At 44.7% G+C, this 27355-nt stretch overlaps 1 protein-coding gene across 1 annotated transcript; it reads left to right on the top strand.

Annotated features, from left to right (window-relative positions):
- The first annotated feature begins 289 nt into the window (after nt 1-289).
- Nucleotides 290-26292, top strand: LOC124110462 (neurogenic protein mastermind-like). The gene is made up of 2 exons (XM_046469840.2): nt 290-1127; nt 16702-26292. Exons 1-2 carry the CDS (start codon nt 870-872, stop codon nt 19069-19071), a joined length of 2628 nt encoding a protein of 875 aa, XP_046325796.1. The 5' UTR covers nt 290-869; the 3' UTR covers nt 19072-26292.
- Nucleotides 26293-27355: the final 1063 nt, after the last annotated feature.

Here is a 27355-nt window from a genome sequence, read left to right as displayed (position 1 = left end):
TTTAAATCCCCGTATCGTCTGCTATTACCGTCGTCTGCTCACCGGCCGCAGTGTCTGGTGGATTTTGGCGCGTACAAGCCAAGCTCGTGAGTGACGCTCGCGCATGCTCGAGTCTCATCTCGACCGAGGTGACAGAGACAACAGTTTGCTATTGTCCCTCCCCCGTTACATGCACCTCTTCCTGTTACCCATCACCCCTCCCCCCCGTTACTGCGCGGCCTAACTTGCCGATATGGCCCCTCAGGCAAGCTATTCTTCTGTGACATTACATCGACATCCTACCCTGAGAATAGCTTAGTCAGTTATCAAGCCATGATAGGCTTGGCCCAATTACCACTTTGTCGAGGTTGTAACACGAAATCCGCGTCTTCAGGGATATTTTCACAGCCCCATAGGAGTGAAAACACACTGGAGTTGAAGTCAACACGCGATCACTGACTGAACAGAATAAATTTGATCAGAGCGACCCGAGATTTGCTCTGAGAAATCTGATAGAACAACTGCAGTGGAGTCAGGAACTCCCAACAACCTATCACCCCTCACCACTCACTTGGACTCGCCCCGCATCAGTAAGCGTGTCGTGAAATATCATTCTGCTTAGTGTAAGCATTGTATCGAGGCTTCAATGTTGTTGTGAGTTGTATGTGGGACACCAGTCTACCCGAGCTGTGCTGTGAGACTCTGACAGTGGTGACACTGTGCAATACCCCCTCCCCAAAGGACCAGGAGTATATGAGGGCAGGGGAGAGGACTCGGCGTTCATGTCGTGACTTCCATTGTCCTGTTCACTGGGATCGACCGAGTTTAACTAGTGATCCTGCGCCCGTCAGACTGGCCGCGACTACCCCACTGAGCAGTCACAGGGAGGCATGGGGGATTACTCGGCCCCCAAAAGACGAGATGTCGTAGATCGTCTCCGTAGGCGTCTAGAACACTATCGGCAACACCAGCTGGGGCGACACCGGCGTTTCAACGAGGGATACTCCGGACTTTATGAGGAACATCGCCAGCAAACACAACTCTTGCACCACCGCTGGTTGGAAAGTAAGGCCAAGAAGGCAGCGAAACAATCCAAAGTCAAACAAGACAGCTCCACTCAAGGAGACCACCGCAACCTTGTAGTGACGGTAAGTTTTGTTTTTACCGGAAGGCAGTAGCTGTAGGTAAAGTGGACGCTGTGCGGTACATGGGGGCATGCCAGTGGGAGGGTGAAAACAACCTGCGCTCCCCACCTCCCCCCATCTCCGGTCCTCACGCCAGCAAGCATACCACCAAAATAATGTGTGTCGAGTCTCGACTGTGTACATTAGATCGGTCCTGTGCTAACCTGTATCCATGCGCGTTTATTTACATTTTCATCCGATGTGCCCGCCTCGACCTTCCCATGCCCGTTTCAAAGTTTGAGCGCTCACCGTAAAATCACTGACGAGTGAGATCGGTGTAGTGAGACTAGCTCGACGCATTCCCACGCTAGCCGAGCGAGCGGCTACACATAAACAACAAAGATATTACGCTGAATGTCGACTGCTCTGACTCAACTAGGCTGGGAAAATCGCTTGCTCAATGCACTGTACATAATACTTATACCCGTGATTGGCCACACTGGGGGCTGAGGCTGCCATTATTAGGCGGTCCGGGGTGGTTGTTATTGCCCGTTGTTCCCAACCCCTTAGATTGTGGACGATCATCCCACGGACAAGTTTCTGTCTCAGCCTTTCCCAGCTTGCAATGCGACCGATTTCAAAAGGTGTATATACGATATTTACTTTGTCAATAGGGTTCCGCCCAGACTCTCGTATTGGTGAATGTTGGTGATGAGGTGTTTGTTGTTGATAGACTTCATACAGGTCTTCATAATACTTCAGTGACCTTTCAGAGTTTGCAGTCACTTCCTGAATGTGACAAGAGATCTGTAAGTGCCTAGCAGTGGAGACAGGCTTACAAAACTAAGCAATCGCCCTTATCATTTAATTGTTGACCTTGCACCTTCCCATAAAACGATCTTAGCGCTAAGGTGATCTAACTCCCTACTTCAACATAGACATAGGATTGTAGCCTTAACCTCTTTGTGGAGGGATGCCTTGATGGATTAAGTTTCATTTATGCGGAGTCTGTTTTGTATTAAGAGGATAATGACGGATTATCATGGATGGTATTAATGCTTTGTTTGTTTGTTGTTTAACGCTGCACTCAGCTATATGACTGTGGTCTGTATATAATCGAATCTGGGCCAGACAATCCAGTGATTGACATGAGCATCGATCCACGCATAAGGGATACGATGACATGCATCAACCAAATCAGCGAGCCTGACCACCCGATCCCGTTAGTCACCCCTTATGGCAAGCATGGGTTTGTGAAGACCTATTCTGCCCCGGATCTTCACGGGTCGGTATCAATGCTAACAGTTTGACACTGTTGGAATATGTCCTGTGCTAGACTTGCCATTTACTGCAACCGATTTTTAATGATTCATTAATGATAATAACCCACCTACATGGATTTAAATGTCACGGTGATCTCACTTAGCTGACCATCTGGTCTATTTGCCACAGTACATAAGGAAAACCGCCAATGAAGCTTCACTCTGTACATATCTACGTTATCTGTACATCAGCAAAAGTTGTAGTGACCCATGTTTATTGTGAAGTGTGTTGAAATCGTGGTTTGCGGTGTTAAGTGTGTTGAAATCGTGGTTTGCGGTGTTAAGTGTGTTCATAGTTGCTGAGGTGTGTGGATGTTTTGAAGGGTGTAGGCTGTATATAGAGTGGATATTATGAAATGGGGTTGTGGTGAGGTGAAATCGGGTTTAAAGTCGCGTCCAAGAGTATTGCACTTATGTAGCGACGTGCATGTATGTGTGTGTGTGTGGCTGCTTGTTCTAGTCCGGACTGATGCCGATTTATAGTGCTAGCTCACTGAGATACCATGTCGCAGTTTAACATGAATACCCCACTCAGACACAGTATACTGACTCCGATCCGACCAGTCCTTGCTTTAACCCCTTAATGCCGAGCGCCAGACAGGGTAACAACAAGTACCACCTTTTAATGTCTTTTGGTATGACACGGCTGGGGATCGAACCTCGGACCTTCCGCTCTCCAGGCAGACGCTCTACCGCTAGACCCCGGAGGCGGTCCAAATGGGGTTGTGATGATATGTTGTGTGCTCATGTAATGTGAGGATGTTGTGTGATGACAATGTGTGATGATGTGATGTTGTGCGAGAATGTTGTGATGCTGTTATGACATTGTGTTGTGTGTTGACACCCTCAAGTGATGGAATTGTGATGTGTGATGATATTCTTTGTTTGAAGCCGTACTTTGCAAATTCCAGCTATAAGTCTGCAGCCTGTAAGAAATTGAGTATGGACCAGAAAAGCCAGTGTTTGATAATATGTACATAGACCCAATTATTTAATGTGATGAGGTGTAGTGTGAGGACATAGTACAGTGTGACAATGTTATGTAGTGAGGACATTGTACAGTGTGACAATGTTATGTAGTGAGGACATTGTACAGTGTGACAATGTTATGTAGAGTGTGGAAATTGTATTGTGTGACAATGTTATGTGGTGAGGACTTTGTGTAGTGTGACAATGTTATGTAGAGTGTGGAAATTGTACAGTGTGACAATGTTATGTAGAGTGTGGAAATTGTACAGTGTGACAAGGTTATGTAGAGTGTGGAAATTGTACACTGTGACAATGTTATGTAGTGAGGACATGGTGCAGTGTGACAATGTTATGTAGTGAGGACTTTGTGTAGTGTGACAATGTTATGTAGTGAGGACATTGTACAGTGTGACAATGTTATGTAGTGAGGACACTGTATAGTGTGACAATGTTATGTAGTGAGGACTTTGTACAGTGTGACAATGTTATTTAGTGAGGACATTGTACAGTGTGATAATGTTATGTAGTGAGGACATTGTACAGTGTGACAATGTTATGTAGAGTGTGGAAATTGTATTGTGTGACAATGTTATGTGGTGAGGACTTTGTGTAGTGTGACAAAGTTATGTAGTGAGTACATTGTACAGTGTGACAAAGTTATGTAGTGAGGACATTGTACAGTGTGACAATGTTATGTAGAGTGTGGACATTGTACAGTGTGACAATGTTATGTAGTGAGGACATTGTACAGTGTGACAATGTTATGTAGAGTGTGGACATTGTACAGTATGACAATGTTATGTAGTGAGGACATTGTACAGTGTGACAATGTTATGTAGAGTGTGGAAATTGTATTGTGTGACAATGTTATGTAGAGTGTGGAAATTGTATTGTGTGACAATGTTATGTGGTGAGGACTTTGTGTAGTGTGACAATGTTATGTAGTGAGTACATTGTACAGTGTGACAAAGTTATGTAGTGAGGACATTGTACCGTGTGACAATGTTATGTAGTGATGACATTGTACAGTGTGACAATGTTATGTAGTGAGGACATTGTACAGTGTGACAATGTTATGTAGAGTGTGGACATTGTACAGTGTGACAAAGTTATGTAGTGAGGACATTGTACAGTGTGACAATGTTATGTAGTGAGGGCATTGTTTTGTGTGACAATGTTATGTAGTGAGGACATTGTACAGTGTGATAATGTTATGTAGTGAGGACATTGTACAGTGTGACAATGTTATGTAGAGTGTGGAAATTGTATTGTGTGACAATGTTATGTGGTGAGGACTTTGTACAGTGTGACAATGTTATGTAGTGAGGACATTGTACAGTGTAACAATGTTATGCAGTGAGGACATTGTACAGTGTGACAATGTTATGTAATCGAGGACATTGTACAGTGTGACAATGTTATGTAGAGTGTGGAAATTGTATTGTGTGACAATGTTTTGTGGTGAGGACTTTGTATAGTGTGACAATGTTATGTAGTGAGAACATTGTACAGTGTGACAATGTTATGTAGAGTGTGGAAATTGTACAGTGTGACAATGTTATGTAGAGCGTGGAAATTGTATTGTGTGACAATGTTATGTAGAGTGTGGAAATTGTACAGTGTGACAATGTTATGTAGAGCGTGGAAATTGTATTGTGTGACAATGTTATGTAGTGAGGACATTGTACAGTGTGACAATGTTATGTAGTGAGGACATTGTACAGTGTGACAATGTTATGTAGTAATGGCTGTTGGGTGAGACTTTTATGTTTGAGGATATAATGTTATGTGAGGATATTATATTGTGTAATATCATAGTGCTGTGTGAGGATATTATAATGTGAGAATGTTTTGTTGTGTGAGAATGTCTTATTGTGTGAGAATGTTTTTTTGTGGTTTGTGAGGCATGAATTGTGTAGTGGGACCTCTATGTTCAGTAGCAGGGAATGTGTGGATGTATAGGAGTGCACGAAGGTTATTGTATGTTGAGTGCATATTATTATGACCTTGCCTCAAACACAATTCACATGACCAACACCAACAGGGTTACCCATCAATTTACACCTGCATGGGAGGTTTATTTAAACCTGTGCCCCCATATCAGTGCTTGTCTGGGTGGGTGGTGTGGACTAGCTAAATATACTTCTTGTTCAGCTTATTTCAGTAACAGTGATATTGTCTATGCATGTTTTAATGATACAAGCATTTGGACTGCTCAATATTTGCCATGTGTTGAAATAAGAAAACAAGTGTCAGTCTATTCATATTGACTAGTGTCTTGTTTTTTATGCTGTAAAGGATATTGAGGTTGTATACCACCCTGTAAAGGATCAAAAGGATATTGAGGTTGTATACCACCCTGTAAAGGATCAAAAGGATATTGAGGTTGCATACCACCTTGTAAAGGATCTAAAGGATATTGAGGTTGTATACCACCCTTTAAAGGATCTTAGGGAAAGTTGAATCCTGCTGTAAAAGATATAGAGGTTTGATATATTGCTGTAAAGGATCTCTGAAGTTCCATCTTGCTGTAAAGGATATAGAGGTTTAATATCTTGCTGTAAAGGATCTCTGATGAAGTTCCATCTTGCTGTAAAGGATAGATAGGTTTAGTATATTGCTGTAAAGGATATAGAGGTATAATATCTTTCTGTGAAGGGCAATTGGGGCGAATAGTGGCGCCTTAAACAACCTTGACCGCCGCCCCCCCCCCCCCCCCCCCCACACACACACACACACACACACACACACAAGAACAGGTTTGAATGGTTAATTCGCGAGATTGCAGTCGTTATCTTGATACACTGTTAATTTAAACAACCACCTGCATTTAATTGTGGAGTGAAAAAACAACAACGTTCCAATGGGAAGTCAAGTGACCTGAAACGTCTTACCGGAATGTAACTTATCGTATTAGGTGATCGAAAGGTGTTTTTGGACATTAGCTCTGAATCAATGGTTTTTGTAATGGGAGTCTTCGTGACAAAAACTTCACCGGAAGTCCCGTCGCATTCCCAACAATGTTGCCGTGACATCGTCAGCGCAGGTACCGACAATAATCACGCTATTGACTCATGGCATGGCTTGCTTTACACCAGGTTTAGTTCTACTCATCCAAATGACAGTTATTCAGGGTTAATTGAGTAAACCCGCCTAGATCAATGCACGCTGAAGCAATCGTCTCAAGGCTGTCATAAAATATTACTCTTAGCTCTTTTCTCGAGCGATATATAAGACACTTTGTTGACGCCATTATTTCAGATCAATAGATATCCTTGGACAGGTTTGAAAACGGGACTGATACGAGTTAGCCGCAGGGTTCCAAGGGCTATGGGTTGCAGTGAAAATTGAGTCATTAACGCTGACTTAGCACAACGATCCGGTAATAAAGGCGGCATCAAAAATAAAAAGGCAAAACACATACTTCGGCAGTTAAGATAGACGGTTTTTTAAAATATATTTGATTAAGAGGAGATGAGGGTTCATTGTCTAAGGTCTATGTACTATGTCCGACTGGATGTGTAGTTTGTATCTTGTATGAAATTGACGAAGTGTCTTCATGGTATAGGTCTTTAGCGACGGGATCGGTTGGTAAGGCTCGCTGACTTGGTTGATGCATGTCATCGTGTCCCAATTGCGTTGGTCGATGCTCATGATGTCAATCACTGGATCGTCTGGTCCAGACTCGATTACTTACAGACCGCCGTCATATAGCTGGAATATTGCTGAGTGCGGCGTTAAACAACAAACAAACAAAACAAGCTTTATGTAATTATGGTATGTAATCTATTACGAGGTCAAGGTTATCAGCACTGAGTTAGCAGGTAAGGAGAGTGGTGTTTGATTTGAACCAAACTTTCAACGACTGGCATTTTGACCGAGCCTACTCCCTCTGAATTTGTTCACAAAATTTTCTGTTGGGAATGAGAACAGGTTATACAAATTAGAAGATACAGTGTTGAGACAAACTATAAGTTGTAACGTATGTGGTCTCGAGAACAGCTCCGTGAGTTCAGCCCTAGACAACTCTACATCTATAAGAATGAATGAATGAGTGAATGAGTATTGTTTTACGCTGCTTGTAGCAATATCCCACAATATCACGACAGGGGACACCAGAAATGGGCTTCACACACTGTATCCATGTCGGGAATCAACCCCAGGTCTTCGGTGAGACGAGCGAACACTTTAACCACAAGGCTTACGACCGCCCTACATCTATAAAAGAATGGTTTAGATGATATGTAAATACAACTGTAAATAAACGATATCCGCCTGATATGGGCAGGTTCTCATGTACATGTCGACGAACACCACTTTAAAGTTGTCTCATTATTTGAACGTTCTTTAATTCGACGAACACAACTTTAAAGTCAGCGTCCATGTTGATATTGACGTAGCCGTGTGTTGTCATATTGAGAGTCTGTGAAGACTTCGTATGTCGCAAGTGCAAGAATTTTGGACGCGACGTTAAACCCTATTTCACCTCATCTCATCTGAGTGCTCGCATGTATTCGTTGTTCCTCACGAGACAGTTATTTGAAATTTAAGAGAAAATCTAATTATTTGAACGTTCTTATTCGACGAACACCACTTAAAGTCAGCGTCCATGTTGGTATTGATGTAGCGGTGTGTGGTCATATTGAGAGGTCCCGTGAAGTCAACGTCCATGTTGATATTTAAAGACTTGGATATTTTAGGTTACGTTTTAAAGTCAACATCCAAACGACGGGTTGTCATATTGAAGGGAATGACATGGATATGTTGGTTACCCATTAGATCAACGTCTATCTTACCCGTGAAGATCCGGATAGAATAGGTCTTCAGCAACCCATGTTTGCCGTAAAAGGCGACTATGCTTGTGGTAAGAGGCAACTAACGGAATCGGGTGGCCAGGCTCGCTGACTTAGGTGACTTGATTGATGCATGTCATCGCATCCCAATCGATGCTCACGATGTCGGTCACTTGATTGTCTGGTCCAGACTCAATTGTTTACAGACCGCCGTCATATAGCTGGAATATTGCTGAGTGCGGTGTTAAGCAACGAAGGGATTGTGAAGACTTGGTGTGTTAGGTACCAGGTATTTATTCCGGGTAATGGCATCTCCAGGTATGGAGAAATCTGTCGTCTGCGACTCTACTTACCTGTAGCGTATGCCCTCCACATCTTGTGTAAGCGCACTGTTCTTGTTGTTGCAGTAGCCCTACATGTTCATCCAGCATATGATCGGCTCGTTATCACACAAAACAAACATTGGGTATGGCGCTGCGCGGAGTTCAACAGAGTCTGGTTCAGATACTTGAGTACCCGTGATACGGAACGCCGTACTTGAATACCACGTTGCCGTACGCTGTGCTATTTCCTGATTTCGATATAAAAATGAACGTCAATATTGATAAATGTAAAATTCATTAGGAAGTTGGGGATGACAGACATGCGTGTACTTTTTGTCTGTTTAAATAATGGTTTATTATCTTGATGCTCGACCGCATCCCATGTCCATTTGCCGACCCTAGTGGTAGAGCGTCCGTTTGGGGAGCGGAAGATCCGGGGTTCGATCAACTCTACCCTTTCATTACTTTACTGAACGTTGTGTGCGGATATAAAAGCAATGTATATCTCCTTATTTACGTAACACGAGCGCACGTAATAATAATGTGCAATATGTGACGTGTGAAACCATACCCGGATGTCTCACGCCACTGCTCTACGGGACCGCCTCCGTGGTCTAGTGGTAGAACGCCCGCCCGGAGAGCGGAAGGTCCGGGGTTCGATCCCCGGCCGCGTCATACCAAAAGACGTTGGTAAAAGATTGTACTTGTTGTTACCCTGCATGGCGCTCGGCATTAGGGGCCAAAACAATGACTGGTCGGCTCGGGGTCAGTAAACTGTGTCTTAGTGTTAAACTGCGGCATGGCATCTCAGTGGACTAGCACTATAAAATCGACAGAAGTCCCTACTAGTACAAGCAGCCACACACACACGTGCATGCACGTTGCTATATTAATGCAATAATTTTGGACGCGGCGTTAAACCCCATTTCACCTCACCGTGTATGTATACCCGTGACTTTGTTGTTCCTCAAAAAAAAGTTATTTGAAATTTAAGAGAAAATGTGATTATTTGAACGTTCTTGATTCTATATTTAATAGTTTATCACTTACGAATATCCATAAGCACCTGTTCGTGAGATATAATGAAAAATTATGAAACACATCAGTAAGCTTTTTGACACATCTAAAAGCCTGTACGATGCATGGCGCAATCTCTGTGTAAAAGTATCAAGCAGGCAGGGGGCTAATTACGGAAGTGTCTCGGTTGTACCGAGAGCTGAGGACCCCTTAGTGAGTTCACTTCCTCGCCGCGGTGTGTGGAGCGTCGCTTGTGTGTGTGCCCCAGCCTCCCCCCAGCTTCTGACCCCGATGCAACCCACTTGTTGCTGCCCAGGTTTCCTCTTCAGCACAGAAAACAAAGCACGCTGTCTCAGTAATAGTGGAATCAAATTCCGCCTAAATATGTAAACTAATGATAGAGCCTGGTTGGTAGTAGGTCGTTACTTGCTCGTGTGTTTCGCGTTTTGAGATAACTTGCAGCGTCAAGTGTACGCTTTACATGTGTTAAACAAGATAAGTTTGTTGTGCAGTCTGGCGGAGGGCTACTTGCTGTAAAAGTTGTGGTTTTGTGTATCCATAACACTCAAGATCAACATGGTTTGGGGGATGACGATGGCGATAGCCCCGATGCAACTGATCAGTTTTACAGAGTGGTTTAAATTACGTCTGAGCGACTACGGATGAAAATATGAAGATATAAGCTTTTATGTGATTCAGTTTAAAGGCAATATTAAATGCACACATACGTTCGTTTTTATGCATTTATTGTCACGCAAGGGACGCTTACATTGTGAATTGTGAAGTGATGTCGGTGTGAACTCGTCACGTTTTAATTGCATGGTGGCCTGTCTGAAGCAAGCACGCACGGACAAGTAGGTACAATGGAAGTCTAGGCTATGAGAACCAACCAATCTTTCACTAGGTGACGAAGCTCGATTGTAGTGGACCTGCTTCTCCCCCCCCCCATCTATGGAGTTGACGCCGTGTAAGGTGAACCTTCTTCTCCCCCCCCCCCCCCCCCCCACACACACACACACACACACAGCATACTGAGTACTGGTCGCCCCTCAGTCACGCAATTCCGATATCACAATCAGCTTTAAGAAAGAACTACTTCTGGGTCTGGAAAACGCTTAGTGGAGGTGACCCATCTGTCCGTGGTGTACATTAATACCGCGTGAGGTGAGAGCAAAGATGTGAATAAATCAGGCGATTAAATAAACATTTGACTTTACATTCGCTTTTGTAAAGGAGTGTGTATATTCCATGAAACTTTAAACGTTTAATGTGATAACTTATTTGGTTAACTTGCTTGTTGGACAGAGATACTCGTTGATGCACAAATACGATTTCCTATCGACTTAGCATAGCCGTTCACTACAAGTGTTATTGTTGATGTGGACGTCGGTGTGACAGGAAGCTGGGCCATTTGCCCACTGGGATTACATGGTGTTTTTTGGGGTTTAACTCCGCACTCAGCAACATTCCAGCTATATGGCGGCGGTATGTTTGTTGTTAACTCCGCACTCAGCAACATTCCAGCTCTATGGCAGCGGTCTGTTTGTTGTTACCTCCGCACTCAGCAACATTCCAGCTATATGGCGGTGGTATGTTTGTTGTTAACTCCGCACTCAGCAACATTCCAGCTATATGGCGGCGGTATGTTTGTTGTTAACTCCGCACTCAGCAACATTCCAGCTATATGGCGGCGGTTTGTTTGTTGTTACCTCCGCACTCGGCAACATTCCAGCTATATGGCGGCGGTATGTTTGTTGTTACCTCCGCACTCGGCAACATTCCAGCTATATGGCGGCGGTATGTTTGTTGTTACCTCCGCACTCGGCAACATTCCAGCTATATGGCGGCGGTATGTTTGTTGTTAACTCCGCACTCGGCAACATTCCAGCTATATGGCGGCGGTATGTTTGTTGTTAACTCCGCTCTCCGCAACATTCCAGCTATATGGCGGCGGTTTGTATGTTGTTTAATTCCGCACTCAGCAACATTCCAGCTATATGGCGGCGGTATGTTTGTTGTTACCTCCGCTCTCCGCAACATTCCAGCTATATGGCGGCGGTTTGTTTGTTGTTTAATTCCGCACTCAGCAATATTCCAGCTATATGGCGGCGGTTTGTTTGTTGTTTAATTCCGCACTCAGCAACATTCCAGCTAGATGGCGGCGGTTTGTGTTGTTAACTCCGCTCTCAGCAACATTCCAGCTATATGGCGGCGGTTTGTTTGTTGTTTAATTCCGCACTCAGCAACATTCCAGATAGATGGCGGCGGTTTGTGTTGTTAACTCCGCTCTCAGCAACATTCCAGCTATATGGCGGCGGTTTGTTTGTTGTTAACTCCGCACTCAGCAACATTCCAGATAGATGGCGGCGGTTTGTTTGTTGCTGTTTAACGCCGCATAGCGTTTGGGATAACGTGTAATATATTATATTTGAAAGGACGAATCCGATGGGTTGTTTGGAACAAGAAAGCCTGCATCTTTACCGTGGCGGATTCGGGGGTAGGGTTGTAATGGGGCCACTCACCCTCTGAGAATGACATGTGGAGCCCCATAACATATGCCCACCCTACGTGAATTTCGTGTTATGGAAATCCATTTTTGTTGGATAATCAGATTCGAACCCCAAGGCGTGGCCCACGCTCAATTATTTACAGGCGTGCGTTAAATAGCTGAAATTTTGCTGACTTAGCCTCTCAACTAAAAAAAGACAACCATACCGAAAACGGGTTTTCACAGTTTTGCATCGTCATCTCTCATTTAAGGTCAGGCACAGTTACCCGCGCTTGGTTAGTCTTTACTGTCGAGTTCTGTCCCTTAGTTATGCCAGGATTCGTTGATCGTGGTTTTGAATTCCAGATTCGCCTCGATTATGTCCATTGATCTCTTAGCACCCCTACCCGTGGGTTTCACTAAAGTGGGAAACTTCAGGGACCAGTTTCGCGTCGGGTTTTCCTCCACCCAGAAGCTGGTACACAGTGGTGTGACTGAATCACTGTTCACGGCGAATTAAGCCCCCACTCGCTCACGGTTATATTCAGAAATGCGTTATTAAAATTCCTCCCAAAACATGCTCCCGCACCACAGAAACATCGAATTGTGGTTGTATGAAGCATAGTTCTTGGGGTAAAGGTTACAATACAGAACTAGTCATTCACACGTGTCCAGTGTGTAATAAACACACCTTTGATGGTTGCTTACATTAAGTCAGATTGTGTCTTGAACACATCTCACGTTTCAAGACCGCCAGCGCAAGAAAACCTCCAGCATTGGATAAAACCAATACCACGGCTGATAAATCAAGCAAAAACAATATATTTACTCAAATAAATCTCGCTCGAAAGAAGCAAATGTTGATAAAGTGACGCTTTAAGTAAAAATGTGAAAACTAAACGAAGATAGAAACAGCAAAAGGCCGAGTTCACGCAACTGGATCTAAATCTCGCTGAATCTCGGACGAGTTGTGTACATCTTCGTCATGTTCGGTACAGGCCGGCGACGGGTCCGCGACATATTTGGACTCGGTGGAAAGCAAGATACCATAATTGCTGGATTTTAAGTTTTTTCCTTCACTGTGAATGAATGGCCATTGATATTTTTTCTTGGGTTAATGGGCTATGACAAATTGAGAACGAAGCTCTTTTGGCATAACCGAAGGTCACGATGATACATTTGATACTCCAAGCTCCGGGTTGACACAGTCAGTACTGGTAGCGGGCTGTGAAAGTATATAAAGTTGCGCAGACATACGTAGTTGGTTGATCAAATATCCTAATCTTAACAGTGAGGCAAAGTAGCCTTGTGGTTTGTTTCGTTCGCTTTGAACTCCAAAACGCAGTCGACTCCCAACATGTACGATGATATAAAGACGTTATGTTCAAACACCCAGTTGTTTTTACTCAGTGGTTAAATATTGCTGCAATTTTCAATAGACAACCAAAGCACTAAATCTGTCACCAATTCTCCCAATTTCGAGGTATTAAAGCGGGCACTCAAAAAATGATCTGTTTGAAATTACACCTTGTCACCTTTTCTTACCTGTACTCTTTGTAGTTGTAAATAAGCTGTGTAAACTCTGCGCGAACTCCTCGTCAACACTCCACGTTGCCGCAGGACGCTGACCTCAAGGATTCGCCGGTTACACAGCTCGGTGATATCAACGAAGAAATTAATAGGGTCTGCGGTGCAAGGAGCTTCTACGACAACCAGAGACGGCGTCTGTCACGCTCCTGAACACAGATATGAGCAGAGCCGTGTCGGCGATGCCGCGAAGTTTTGATTGACTGATCAGCCCGCTCACGGGCCGTCTTCCAGAGATGCAACGTTAATTATTAACGGAAAAGATTATTCATGTATATGTGACGAACTCGCAGTTCGGACAGCTACATAGCTCAGCGTGCCAGGTGGGGTCCAGGCTGACTGGTTATTCATTGATGAGGCGCAGCTTCAAGAACGGGGTGGGGAGGGTTTCAGAGCAGATCTGAATAAACATGCGGTAAATAATTTATTACGAGTACTGTAGGCATACATTCATAGAGTCCGGAGTTATGATATATCTTTGATGATGGGTGCTTTGGTTGGATTGGTTGGGTATGATGACTGAAGTGGAGCAGACGGATTGGTTAAACAACACCTGAGGTTGTAGAATAATAACGTCTTGTTTTATTTGGTACCGCATAATGCGCACGTGCGATTGTATCCAAGTGGAAGGGTGACAGGCTCGAGGCGGAGGCGCGTGTGTCAGGTAATGTGCGGACGTTTTAATGTGCACTGCACTTTGATACAATTTAGCTCGAGACACCGAAGGCCCAGATTCCATTCTTCACATGGGTACATTTCTTGCTGTCCCAATCCGTGATGTGGCTGGAGATTTGCTGAAAGCGGCGTAAAACCATACTCACTTGCTAACTCCACATTACAATTATGCTATGTACACACAATGCCATTTAGAAAGCGGTCAAGTGTAACAAATGATATATTTGGGATAACGCTTTCTTAGTAAAGTACAGATAAAGTAAAGAAGTACTAAAATCTGTAGACTCGAAGGAAGTGTTATCCCAAATATAACATCTGTTACAATGATGCTCAGCAGTTGCGCAGACACAGCAAGTCGTGGGGAGTATTTTCTGAAATAGTCGTTCTTGTGTTGATACACTTGTTAGTGAGTGAGATCCATTTTCAGATATTTGATATATATCACGAGAGCTGTGAAGACTTTTTAGATACGGCATGTGTCCACCGTTCAAGCTAAGGGCTAAGGACAGTCACCAACAATAGGATACTTCATATTTTGAATGAGTTTGGTTCACTACTGGGGGCGGTGGATTGATTGGCCCAGTGTTTGAAGCGTTCGCTCTTCACATCTAAGGAACGGGTCGATTCCACACATGGGTGAAATATAGCTTATTTTTGGTGATTTTTATTGAGAGAATGTGACCGTGGTCTAGTGGCTAGAGCGTCCGCCTGGAGAGTGGAATGTCGGTGAATAGAGACGTGAAATGATTTGTATTAGCTGTTACCCTTCCTGCATTGAATCATTGAGGACAAGGAGACGCAATCAGTACACTGTGTCGGGGTTTCCATGTTAAACTGCGGCATGGTATCTGAGTGGGTTAGCACAATTAATCCGGCATTTTTCTGGATTAGTACAAACACACACACACACACACACACACACACACACACACACACACACACACACACACACACACACACGTGCATGCATGCATGTCGCTATATGAGTGCCTTAATCTTGATCGCGACGTTAGACCTCATTCACGTCACTCACGCTTTCGTCGACGTTAAACTCAACTCACTCACACCCAAGAATATCCGGGTTAGAGTAGGTCTTCAGCAACCTTGATTGTCGTAAGTGGCGACTATGCTTGTCGTAAGAGGGGACTAACGGGATCGGGTGGTCAGGCTCGCTGACTTGGTTGATGCATGTCATCGTACCCCAATTGCGTGAATCGATGCTCATGATATCAATCACTTGTCTAGTACAGACTCTATTATTTACAGACTGCCGTCATATAGCTGTGATATTGCTGAGTGCGGCTTGAATAAAAAACAAACAACTAACTCACACTCGCTATCGTCCTGTTTAACTCAGCTCACTCACTCACCTTAATATAGAAGCTACGTTGAACCGCATGTACCCCAACTTGATGGAACATTGCTGAAAGTTGCGTCAAACCTCACTCACGCCCTGGTGTAATTTCAACGACAATTAACGTATTTTCTGTTTTTAAAAGATTGGAAGTTAATTTCGCGTTGATCTGGTGCTGTGTTGACACAAGCTTTCGGTGGGTGTTCTAAGCCCGATTTTTCTTCTACACATGCTATTTGAGAATTATCTTTCATACGTTGATAAGAGACGGGAATTTATTATCGTAATACATCATTCTCCCTGCGCATACCTTTTGCACATAGAAAACCTGATTGATATGTCGTGTTCATCGCACAATAGCTGTATATTAGCACCATATTTAGTCTGTTTTATTTTAACTTCTTTTATGCGATGAGTGTTATCCAACGAACTGTCATTTAAGATACGTTTTTAGTCGCACAGCAGTTACGATTTAGTGTATTTATAAATATTGCTTTGCAGTTAATCGAGAATAATCTGTTTTTATCTGCGTCAAGACTGTTTATGTCGTCGGGGGTTTTCGCACTCAGTATCTCTGCCTCTTCTTATCAAAAGAAGGGAGTATTTGTAGCTTTTATTTGCAGTCTAGAAAATATGATACTAGAGATTGTCAATTATAGTATTAACTCGCGAGTGTACATTTCAAGATTAGTTCTAGCGGGAGCTGTGATAAATTGCAGTAATTTCTTCGTCGACACCGTGTACCTTGGTTGGGGAAGAGCGATCACTCTGTCCCCTATTATAAGCCATTGTCCCCCGACTGCTCGCGTCAGCCGAGAGGGACTTCACTCTGATTAGCAATTTTATTGAACGATTTCAGACTAAGCAGGCCGGTCTTCGTTAATATCGGCTCTTCTCTGAAACGTGGTTGGTGCTTGCTTATTCATGAGAAGTGGTCGCTTTTAACTGTTAGTGCCTTGCAGATTTATTGACATAGAGACGAAATGAGATGAGTTATTGTGTACTCTAATCTTCTCGCCCAATCGTATTGTTTTCAACTATATGTCAAAGTGTTTTTTCGTCTGTTTCAGAAAAAACTCAAGCAGAAAATCGACGGCACCGCTTCCGAGCCTAACCCCGCGGAGAGCGCATACAACTTTGACGAACAGGAATCTCCTGTGAACAAGAGTAGTGTGGGAGGAAATTCGTGTATTGACAACAACCAACTGCCTCATTTGTCGGTGAAGATTGTCCAACAGATCAAATCCCGACCAGAGAATACTCAGACAATCCACACAAACGTGACAGTCAGTACCAAGACTTATAGTTCGGCGGCTGACTCCCCCAAACCCAGTGTCAGTAGTATCCACACAAGCGTTGAGTGTAAACAGGAGCCCCCTGAAGATACTCACGGACATAGTCATACTGACAATCAGTCAGCACAGGCTTCACAGGATAGAATCTTTGACGTTGGCGATGTAGAGGAGCTTCAGAACATCCTCGACACTTTGGAGAAAGAGGAGGGTGAAATACCTCCAGATATAATAAAGGAACTTGATAAATTTGATGAGATATATGACAATGTGAAGGTACAATGTGAATCACAGACTGATATGTTCGGTCCTACTATTCAGTCTCCAGGTCTGTCAAAACCCTTCCCCGAGCCGGGAAGTGGTTTGAATATGTATGAATCAAATAGTGTTGTTCCTCCTCCTATGAGGAATCCATCTATGTCTAGCATGTCTGAGGGCACTGGGCCCGCTGCTGAGACCCTCAAACAAATGGCAGCCCATCACCAGAACCAGTCTCACAGTCCAGGTTACCCAATGAAATCGCCATCTATTGACCCTTACAGTGACCCTAACTACCAAAGGGGTAATGGCTATGTGAATTTCCAGCAGCATCAGGGGTACTCTCCCTTGCCACAGCAACAGCAACAGCAGGGACAGTCCCAACAGGCTGCGAACTTCCCCTTTCCTCCACAGTCACATATGCCAGATGCTCAGTCATCACAGTATCCGCAACATATACAGAACAAGGAGATGCTGACGTATGGGGGAACCAAACCGTTGACACATTTCTCGGACCACGGCAATGGGCAACAGCAGCAGCAACCGTCCTCCCTTCAGCAACTTCAGAACCAGGTGCGAACTCATTTTAACCAATCGCCCAACCCGCAGATGCAGATTACGCAAACGCAGCACATGCAAGTGTCACATGGTCAGCATCACATGCAGTTGTCGCAGACGCAGCAGCTACAGATGCAACAGCCACCACAACAGATCTCACTAACACAGCAGCAATCCTTCATGATGACGCCGCCGCACCCGCCGCAGAGCCAGCAGCAACAGCCGCAGATGATGAGTGAACAGATGAACATGCAGCAGATGGAGAAGATGCGTGAACAGAGGCTGCACCTCATTGAGCAGCAGCAATCTCAGTCAGCTGGGCAGATGCCAGCCCAGTACATGAATCGCCCTCCTCCAGAGTATAAGGTTCCCCCTGTGTCGACACCTCACATGCATCCAAATGCTAGTGGTCAGTTCGGCAGCACTTCTGCGGGAGGGGGCCCTAATCCCCTGAGAACGATGCAAAACATGGTGAATCAAACTGCATATGGTGCAGTTAAGAGTGAAGTGACATCTTCTCAGACTCAGAATGGCATGATGCAGGCTGCTCACCTGTCTGCCATACAGTCCATGCAGTCCAGCACAGTGGCGGGAGGAGGAGGGGCACCTGCTCGTCCTGGACCGATGGGCCAGCAGATGCAGCGACCCCAGTACCAGGCAGGCAATGGACCCACTCCTCCCCAGGCCGCCCCAAGGTCACAGTCAACATCAACGTATACCAGTGCAATAATGCGCAATCAGAGACCTCCGAATGTGAATGTGGGGCCTGATGGCCTAAATATTTCCCAGCCAAGAAGTGCAGAGTGGCCGCGGCCGATGATGCCTGGAACAAGACATCCGGGACAGGCGACGATGACTCAGGCAGCTGCTATGTCTGCGTCAGGCATGATGCAGTACGGACCCTATCCAAACAGTGGTGGCCCAAGCCAAACTGGCATGATGCAACAACAACAGCAACAGCAACAGCAACAGCAGAGGCCACAGATGAACTCCATGCCGCCCAGTCAGGCGGCCATGATGCAAAATGGCAGCCAGGTGATGATGCAACAGCAGATGGCCCAGAGAGTCACGATGAGGCCAGGCGCTGCCCCCAACTCCCAGACCACTGCCGCCTATAACATGTCGTCGTCAGTGATGTCAGGTGCCGTGCCGTCAGGGGGTGTTCCAACAAGTGCTACCCAAGGACAATCTGGTTATCCCGCCACGGGGTCCACGCAGGACGATTTCATGAACTATTTAGACAATGCTCACAATACAAGCCCAGATTTCTTTGATAGCATAGTGCAAGGTGACAATTTTAATTTGCTTGACGAAATTCTGGGTAAGCAATGATACCACCTTGCCGGGAACAGGATCTGTATATTTGACACATAGAAGTGTGTGTGGAAGGATTTGTTCCAGTGCAAATACCGCCAGTCGTTCCACAATGTGTATATGTACATACACGGAATTCACTATTTGTGATTGCAAAAATCAGCCACGATTGTGAATCTTGAGTGCTGACGTGACTTAGCGACTTGGCACGATGGCGTTGAATGTGATGTTTTCATCATACGCAAACCTTGTTGGGAGGACGCATTGTGTAACGCTGGACGATCGTACATGACACCCCCTGTGTTGAGTACACGGCCATCATCATTATCTACCTCGTGTGTGTCTTTCTCCGCTTCGCTGGCCTGACGGGCGGCGTGAGCGGGTCTCGGATATTGTGGATAGTCTAGGGAGTATGGCATCTTGTGCTACGTACATCCTCAGCAACGCAGGACGCAGAGTGACAAGGACTAGTGATGTCGCTCTTTTGAGAAGTGATACTTGGACACGTGACGGACGCATTCACGTGCATGGTGTTATGGCGTCGCAGGACTTACTGCATGAACTATAGTTCGGACATCATCTGAACCCGCTTCTGTGTATTTCCGAGGTTTTCAGGGACCATAGCTCGGTAACCATGGTAACAGACACTGCTGACGATCTCAAGATGGCGGATGACGCCATATTGGATTTACTTACTCCAAGTCATTCTGCCGAGGTTAGTTCTTGGCGCGGACATCTGTGCTTCACAGTGAACTAGTTTTGTAGCAAATAGTATCTCGAGGACGCTAATACCTTGGACGGGCGGTCCGGAATCAGTAGCTCAAATAGATGACATACATTTTAGATTGGTTTAATCAAATTATTTTTGTATTTGATGAATATATTGACTTATTGCATCCTTATGTCTTGTTGAGATTGAAAATGAATGTGAACTAGCACTCTTTTCCCAGTCAAACACTAATATGGCAATCCATCGTGCTTATCCTCGATCGATTTGAGATATTTGCGGCCGTATATCAAAACCTATCGAATTGAACCTTGACATTTCAATCAGGTTCAGTCAAGCGATGTAAGCAGGGATCCACGAAATATCAATATCAAATCACACGAAAGCTATAAATATGTCACGCCAATTTCAAACAGGCCTGTTATCAACAACTCTACCCAGGCCCTTTCGTGTTGTAACGGGGAGAGTATACTTGTCAGGACCCTACATTAGGCTCGGGACGGCCGCTGCTGACAGTGTTAGCGGGACGTTTCCCTTGTAACACTCACTAGGTTTTAATGTAGTGAGTATTTATTTTAACGGTAACTGTCATCATGTTGAATAGTGTCGAATCTCAAGTTGAGATTATTTCCAAATCGACATTAATGGAATTGTTGACATAAAACAGTCTACATGACTTGTGGTTACATGAAGTTCTGTTCCGACAACCTCAACGACATGATGATGACGTTCACAATCCAGTCGATTTCCTTTTGACGCGTAAATCTGCATACCTCTTACAAATGCCTTTAAATACACAAGGTTTGGGTGAAATGCGTGATGTCAAGTATAAATATATATTCCAACTAACGAAGTGGAAGTGTTCTATATGTTACAGGTTTACGGACATTTGTTTAAAACACCAAAGTACCTCGTCGGGGTTGGTGTAAATGTATTTGCCATTTGTTATCAAGAAAAAACTTGAATGCAAAATCTGACAAAATGGCTGTGGCTGTTAGTTTTCATTTATTTGTTCGATTCTCAACAAGACACAAACTCAAGTACCCACATCGCTATCAATCGTGTTACCAACATGTATTATCATTCCTGCGAGCGAAGTCTAGCTGCTGTTTCTGTACTGTTTACCTGGCAACTAACACCAACTCTTACTCCAACACGACCCCTGGCGGTGGTTTATTCACACCCTTTACACACGTTAACCTATCATGACAGGAACGTTAGATATTCATTGATTCGTAAAAGCTGTTTAATGTTATTTTTTATCTCGAGTATCAAGCTGTTGTTAAATTTGAACTGACAAGTGATCTATCTGCTTTTATTGACAATTAAGCTAATTGAAAAAAAAAAATTCAAATTTTCAAAGGCTTTGTCCGTGTAACAATGCTAGAAGTCCAGTTATTGTGCTGGAGTATCTGAGGGTACAGCAAAGAACGCTTATTCACGTCTTTATCCCATGCAGGCCGCCAAGCACCACTGTTATCGCTTATGGGGGTATCATTTATTAATCAGTATTGAATCTCATATCGCCAGTCCGCCCCACATCTCGCGTGCGCCACTAGCAACCGGGATATGCAGGGCAGGGGATCCCATCCCGCGTCTTACTCCACCAACAGTGGTATGTGCTTCCACCCGCAACAGTGGAACAAGCAGCTAGGCTGGTCGCAACCAAGCATAGGATGCCTTCGGGCGCCATCATAGCAAATTGACGCTTGATTTGATTAAATCAAAAGGTACTATATTTCTCTACGCCACATCTGTTGTCGACCACGAGTATATATCACACATGTAACCCCACCCCTGTCATACGTTATGGACTGACCCTGGCTGGTGTAAGTCAAGGTCTCCGGTTCTACCAAGGGTAAAATATAGGTGTAGTCTTGTATACTTGCGTATATAGAAAACGATGGTGAAGTACCGGATGACATCACCATGGCAACGACGGGTTTGAGGCTACGTGTAGTCTCTAAACCGGAAGTAATGTACCCCTGACCGGCATGTTATGAAAGATGTATCGTTACATATTCGATTAATCAGCATCTTTGTCCAAAACTCATTGCAAACCCTTGAAGAAGCGTATCCCTACTCATATCATGGCGTTAGTGGTCACCAACGTATCAACTTCACCTTGCCGAAATGAAATTGTTCAAATGTGTCCCTTTTCATAATTTCTATTTTTTAATGTATCACCAACATTATCAACGGGGGAAATATTGAACTAAAAAGCTTGTATTTTGTTTATTTTCAATGAGTTCCGAAAGACTTGAAAGCATGCACTTAATGATGCGCGTCAACCTCGTCTTCAGCAGCAATGTCACCGGCTCTGCTCAGTTCGTTAACTGCCTCCGAACTCGGTTACACCAAATACCCAGCCAAGCGTGTTATGCTGAATTTTATTGATTTGTTTATGCTGCGGTGATGCTCGGCAGGACCAGTCCTCGTACATTAGACGTTGAGTCCAAAGTGAACACTGATCTGTCAGCCGTGTATATACTGTACTCATAACGACTACCTTCACTCGCTTATCGGCCACAGTGAGCCTCATTCGGCGGCTGACACAACTGACACCGTCTATTGAGAAACTCGCGCCTCAGACAGTCTCGCGTTCGGAATTACACAAGTTCACCTCGCAGATTAATTCTGAGAATGGACTGGACATATTCTAGAAACCAGACAGACGAATTGATTTTTTCGCAAAAAATGTCATTTGGCAGTTCCTCGTTGATTACATTACTCCCTAGGCTAATAAAGTAAGTAATTAGCGAAGCAGGAACGATAATGACCCGACTCTCTCACTTGAATATAAAAACAATTGACTGACTGTCAAAAGGCTGATTTATTTTACTGGTGAGGCAAATTTGTCTAGTGGAGTATATACGTCAATGCAAACTGGAATAGTGCATATAGCACGTGGAGGGGGACAGGGGGAGGGGGCGGGAGTTTATCTAATGACACTTTCATTTCTGTCGGAAATTGGGTAATTACAGTCTAAAAACCCGACTACCTTCGCGGTATGATGAGTCATATTAAACCGAGCGCAAGTTTGTGTAAATGTATTTCACATGTAGCAGGTAGACCGGGAGCCGGGCTGAAATGCCACATTACTGCAGGCACTGTGACGTAGGGCTGATATTACGACTCAGAAACATCCCCTCCGGAGGGAAGGTGGTTGCGGTGGATGAGTGACGCACTTGCATGGCCCGCGTGCTGAAGCCACGGAACACCACCTGGGATGAAGACAGGGCTATAGGATGCCTGGAACACACCCCCTTCCGCCGTCCTTGTTCGGTGTCACAAATATTGAATCGTTTTGAAAGATAACTTTTTGTTTTATATTATGAATTTATAAAGGGGATTCATGATTTTGAAATAGGTTTGGGGTGAGGGGAGGGAGCGCACTTGACCCAAGTCTCGGAGTGAATATATGCAAGATGGGTTGGCGTGCAACCTCTCTGGAGAAGGGTGTGGCTGGGAACCTCTCTCTGGACCCGCCAGCGAGTCTATTCTAATCAGGGAGTTTTAATGTAAGTTCAGACACAACGGTAGTGTATTTGTTACTGACTTCTAGATACCGTCAACAAATACCAGTACACAGAGAAAGAAGTTGTATGCCCAGACAGTAATAGGGACTGAACACCCCAATCCCATACACGCGCAAACAGTATTTTGGAATAAAAAGTAGTTGTGTTGAGGTTGGGATTTGAATGGGTGTCTGGATGCCCGACACCTGGTGTCAGGGCGGCGTTTAGGTGAATATGAAAGACTCCTTGATAGATATGTGACACCGTGTGCTATGGCAGATGTTGTGGTCACGGGATTTGATATCAGACACCCGGTGCTTGGATAACTTTAGGGGTGTCCGTCAAGCAGCTTTTATAACCTGGGGCTCGTCTGTGGCCTAGCGACCTAGTTGTCAGCAAGCACACTGCTGTGTCGCCACCACTGTCCCGCGGCCTGGCTTGCACTCGCAGTCGGGAAGCGCTCACTCTATCTGTGTTTGGCCAAACTGATCGCGCCGGATCAATCAGACGGAGGTCGGCTCCGAATGACGCCTACAGTGAACTGAGACAATCAGCCGACCTGTCTATTGTCGGTGACACAATTCTCCCGCGTGACGTCACGGGATCGCACCCAGGCGCCTACTCTAACACTAGGCGATAGGAAAGCAGTATGTTTGTGTGAGGAGAATCCCTCTGCGTGCTGCTTCCGGCTATGAGGTCACGGGTTGACCTACATGACTTGTTTACATCGATTGTACTCGTCCAGCCCAAGTCGTGTTGAGTGAGAGTGAAGACGGTCACCAACAATCATCAACAACCAGTTTCAACTGCAGCAAACCGTGTCCGACTCGTGCGTTATACGTCGTGTGGAAAACCGCTCCAACAACCGGCCGAGTCTATTAATATGAGGGGGCCTAGGTCAACCTTGCCACCGAATCTGTATTGAGAATTAACGGCGGGTTTTATTGACTTTCATAGTGGGAATGTTATGTTTTTAATATTACACCAATGATAACGCCGTGGTTAGTGTTTCAGGAAACTATTAGCCAGGTATACATCATCGCCGGAGCTTGAACATCGGTCAATAAGTACTGGCAAAGTTGAGCACACACAGCAGGGAATGAACCGACGTAGGGGGCAGGCTGGGAGGGGTATTGAGCACGAGGCCGGTGACATTTCTGTGAATTTTATCAATTTATGAGAGGATATTCATCTTAAATGACCCTAAGTTATTTGTAAATGACATTAGCTATCTTGTACGGTGAAGTGTGTGGCTCTAGGCGCGAACGTGGTATACATTACCTGTGTGACCAAACTTAACTGGTCAATGGTAAAGTTTTATCAGTATCTATACATTTTTATCATTTTCAAAGAACCTAAAAAGTTTTTGGAATGCATTATCCGACCGATAAAAAAGTATAAATGGGTAGAATGGTCCTATCGTCTAAGCGCGACAGTTCACTGTAGAGTTGCGTCCCTTGGGCGTCTCCGGATCCGATGATCGCGGTTTCCAATCCAGATTCATCCTGACTGTGACCTTTTCACCTCTCATTAAGCCTTTGCGCCGTGATAAAACTTAAATATTGTTCAAAGAGCATCACACTCATACCACTCACTTAAGCACTCTTAGTTGTTCAGTCCAATCAAATAACTTCAAACTTCCACACCAAGTCCATACCACCACCCTGTCACCCTCAGTTTACCCGTCACCCTCAGTTTACCCTTCACCCACAGTTTACCCGTCAATCTCAGTTTACCCTTCACCCACAGTTTACCCTTCATCCACAGTTTAGCTGTCACCCTCAGTTTACCCGTCACCCAGTTTACCCGTCACCCAGAGTTTACCCTTCATCCACAGTTTACCCGTCACCCTCAGTTTACCCGTCACCCTCAGTTTACCCGTCAATCTCAGTTTACCCGTCAATCTCAGTTTACCCGTCACCCTCAGTCTCTCTCCCTCCATTTTCCTTGTAGTTCTGACCGCCAACAATGTGGAAACGTTGCTGTGTGTAAGAGAGGTCTGACAATAGTCTGTAACCACGTTACAACTCCAAACACTGACATCATCATTTGTAAACGTGAAAACCCAGGCTTGTCGAAATAACCAGGCCTTTGAACATCTACAGTCTCTGTTATGTAAAGGTATGCTTTACCACTCGATCTGGAATCCCTGGCGTCGCGAAGAGGGGTCAAATATTCCTTCATCCGACAATATGTTTGAGCCGAGAGGGTCAGAGCGTGGATCCTCGACGTCGGGCGAATTCATGTATCATACACTCACCCATGTCATTGCGACCTTCACCATGTTTTAACCTTCATCTCAATTCTTCATCGTGATGGCGGAAGTGCTTCATTTAGTTCAGAGGTGCGTGTCTACCAATCAAACTACTGCATCAGTATCACAGGTCAAGTGAGTGAGTGAGTTAAAATTTTACATCACAATGGCAATACTGAAGCCATATCGCGATTAGTAGTAAAAGATTGTCCTGACTTCATGATGAGGGCTTCACCGGGCTGTGGCTGTTAAATATTTGAGTTTGTTAAATCGTAAAATCTGTCTTCAGAGTGGTCTGACGTGGCGTCTCCTTGAATGCATTATGATGGCGTTGATGTATCAACACGGTGTCACAAATGGCAAATTGTATTTTATGCAAATTAAGTGCAGATGCAAATATATATATTCCCTGAACTCTGTAAATGGTCATGGTAAAGAACTGAATTTACGTAGCGAGACAACAGCATTGCCAGCGACCTCTTCAATCAAATCATGTGGGTAAATCGGCGCTGCGTATTCAACTCTTGTACGTTAATATATGTTTTTTATTTGTCGTGGGTTTTAGCCCGCCCCGCTGCTGCTCGCCTAACGACAACTGTTATTGTGTACAGCCTGCGATCATTTGTCAGCCGTCACCCGAATCTGTCGACCAGTCCGACTGTTCGATGTTGGGTGGCGACGGTAATTGTGTATATTTTTATCCGTATTGTTCTGATATGAATACAACAAATCGAATACAAGACTGGCTTATGTTTTTATTGACCTTATCGACTGCAATGATTGAGCTGTATTGCCGCTTCGCCAACCACGGGTATGGTTACCACACTCGGATTTCATCAGCCGGGCTGACACGTCTACCGAATACAGCCCTATAACGGGGATGAAATGGAAACTTGGACCTAGCATTCGAGTAGTCATACCTGTTCACTGGGAACGAATTGCATTTATAATCTTGTTACGCCAAACTGCGCCCGGATAGTGAACTCGACCAATCAGCGGACAGCAGGGCTAAGTAAACGTGACCTTCGACCCCTCGGGCCTCAGTAACCATGGTAATCGTATATGCTCTGCTGTTCTTTGGGACAGTCAGGACGTATTTATGTGCTTCAGGTTGTACTTTTAAATGTCATTGAAACATGTCGTTTATTTGTATTTAAGACATACTATTTAGAAAAACCAGATACACGCGCACATTCATATATGTACCCCCAAGGGAAGGACAATGTCAAGCCCAAACCGGGTAAATTATACTTTCATAGACATATGCGGATATATTCTTCCCCACCAGTGAACACGGACATGTTGATAGACATACGGGTATATTGTACCCCACATTGAAGACGGACATGATGTTAGACACATACGGGTATACTGTGCCCAACCAGTGAACACGGACATGTGGATAGACACATACGGGTATATTGTGCCCCACCAGTGAACACGGACATGTTGATAGACACATACGGGTAGACCATGACCCCACCTGTGAACACGGACATGTGGATAGACACATACAGGTAGATCATGACCACATTGAACACTGACATGTTGATATACACATACGGGTATATTGTGCCCTACATTGAAGACGGACATGTTGTTAGACACATACGGGTATATTGTGCCCCACCGGTGAAGACGGACATGTGGATAGACACATACGGGTAGACCATGACCCCACCTGTGAACAAGGACATGTGGATAGACACATACGGGTAGATCATGACCACATTGAACACTGACATGTTGATAGACACATACGGGTATATTGTGCCCCACATGGAAGACGGTCATGATGTTAGA

Source organism: Haliotis rufescens, unplaced genomic scaffold (genome assembly GCF_023055435.1).
Source record: "Haliotis rufescens isolate VD_foot unplaced genomic scaffold, xgHalRufe1.0.p SCAF_7, whole genome shotgun sequence".
NCBI lineage: Eukaryota > Metazoa > Mollusca > Gastropoda > Lepetellida > Haliotidae > Haliotis > Haliotis rufescens.
The sequence above is the reverse complement of the archived record's forward strand: the minus strand, read 5'-3'. Positions and strand labels throughout refer to the sequence as shown.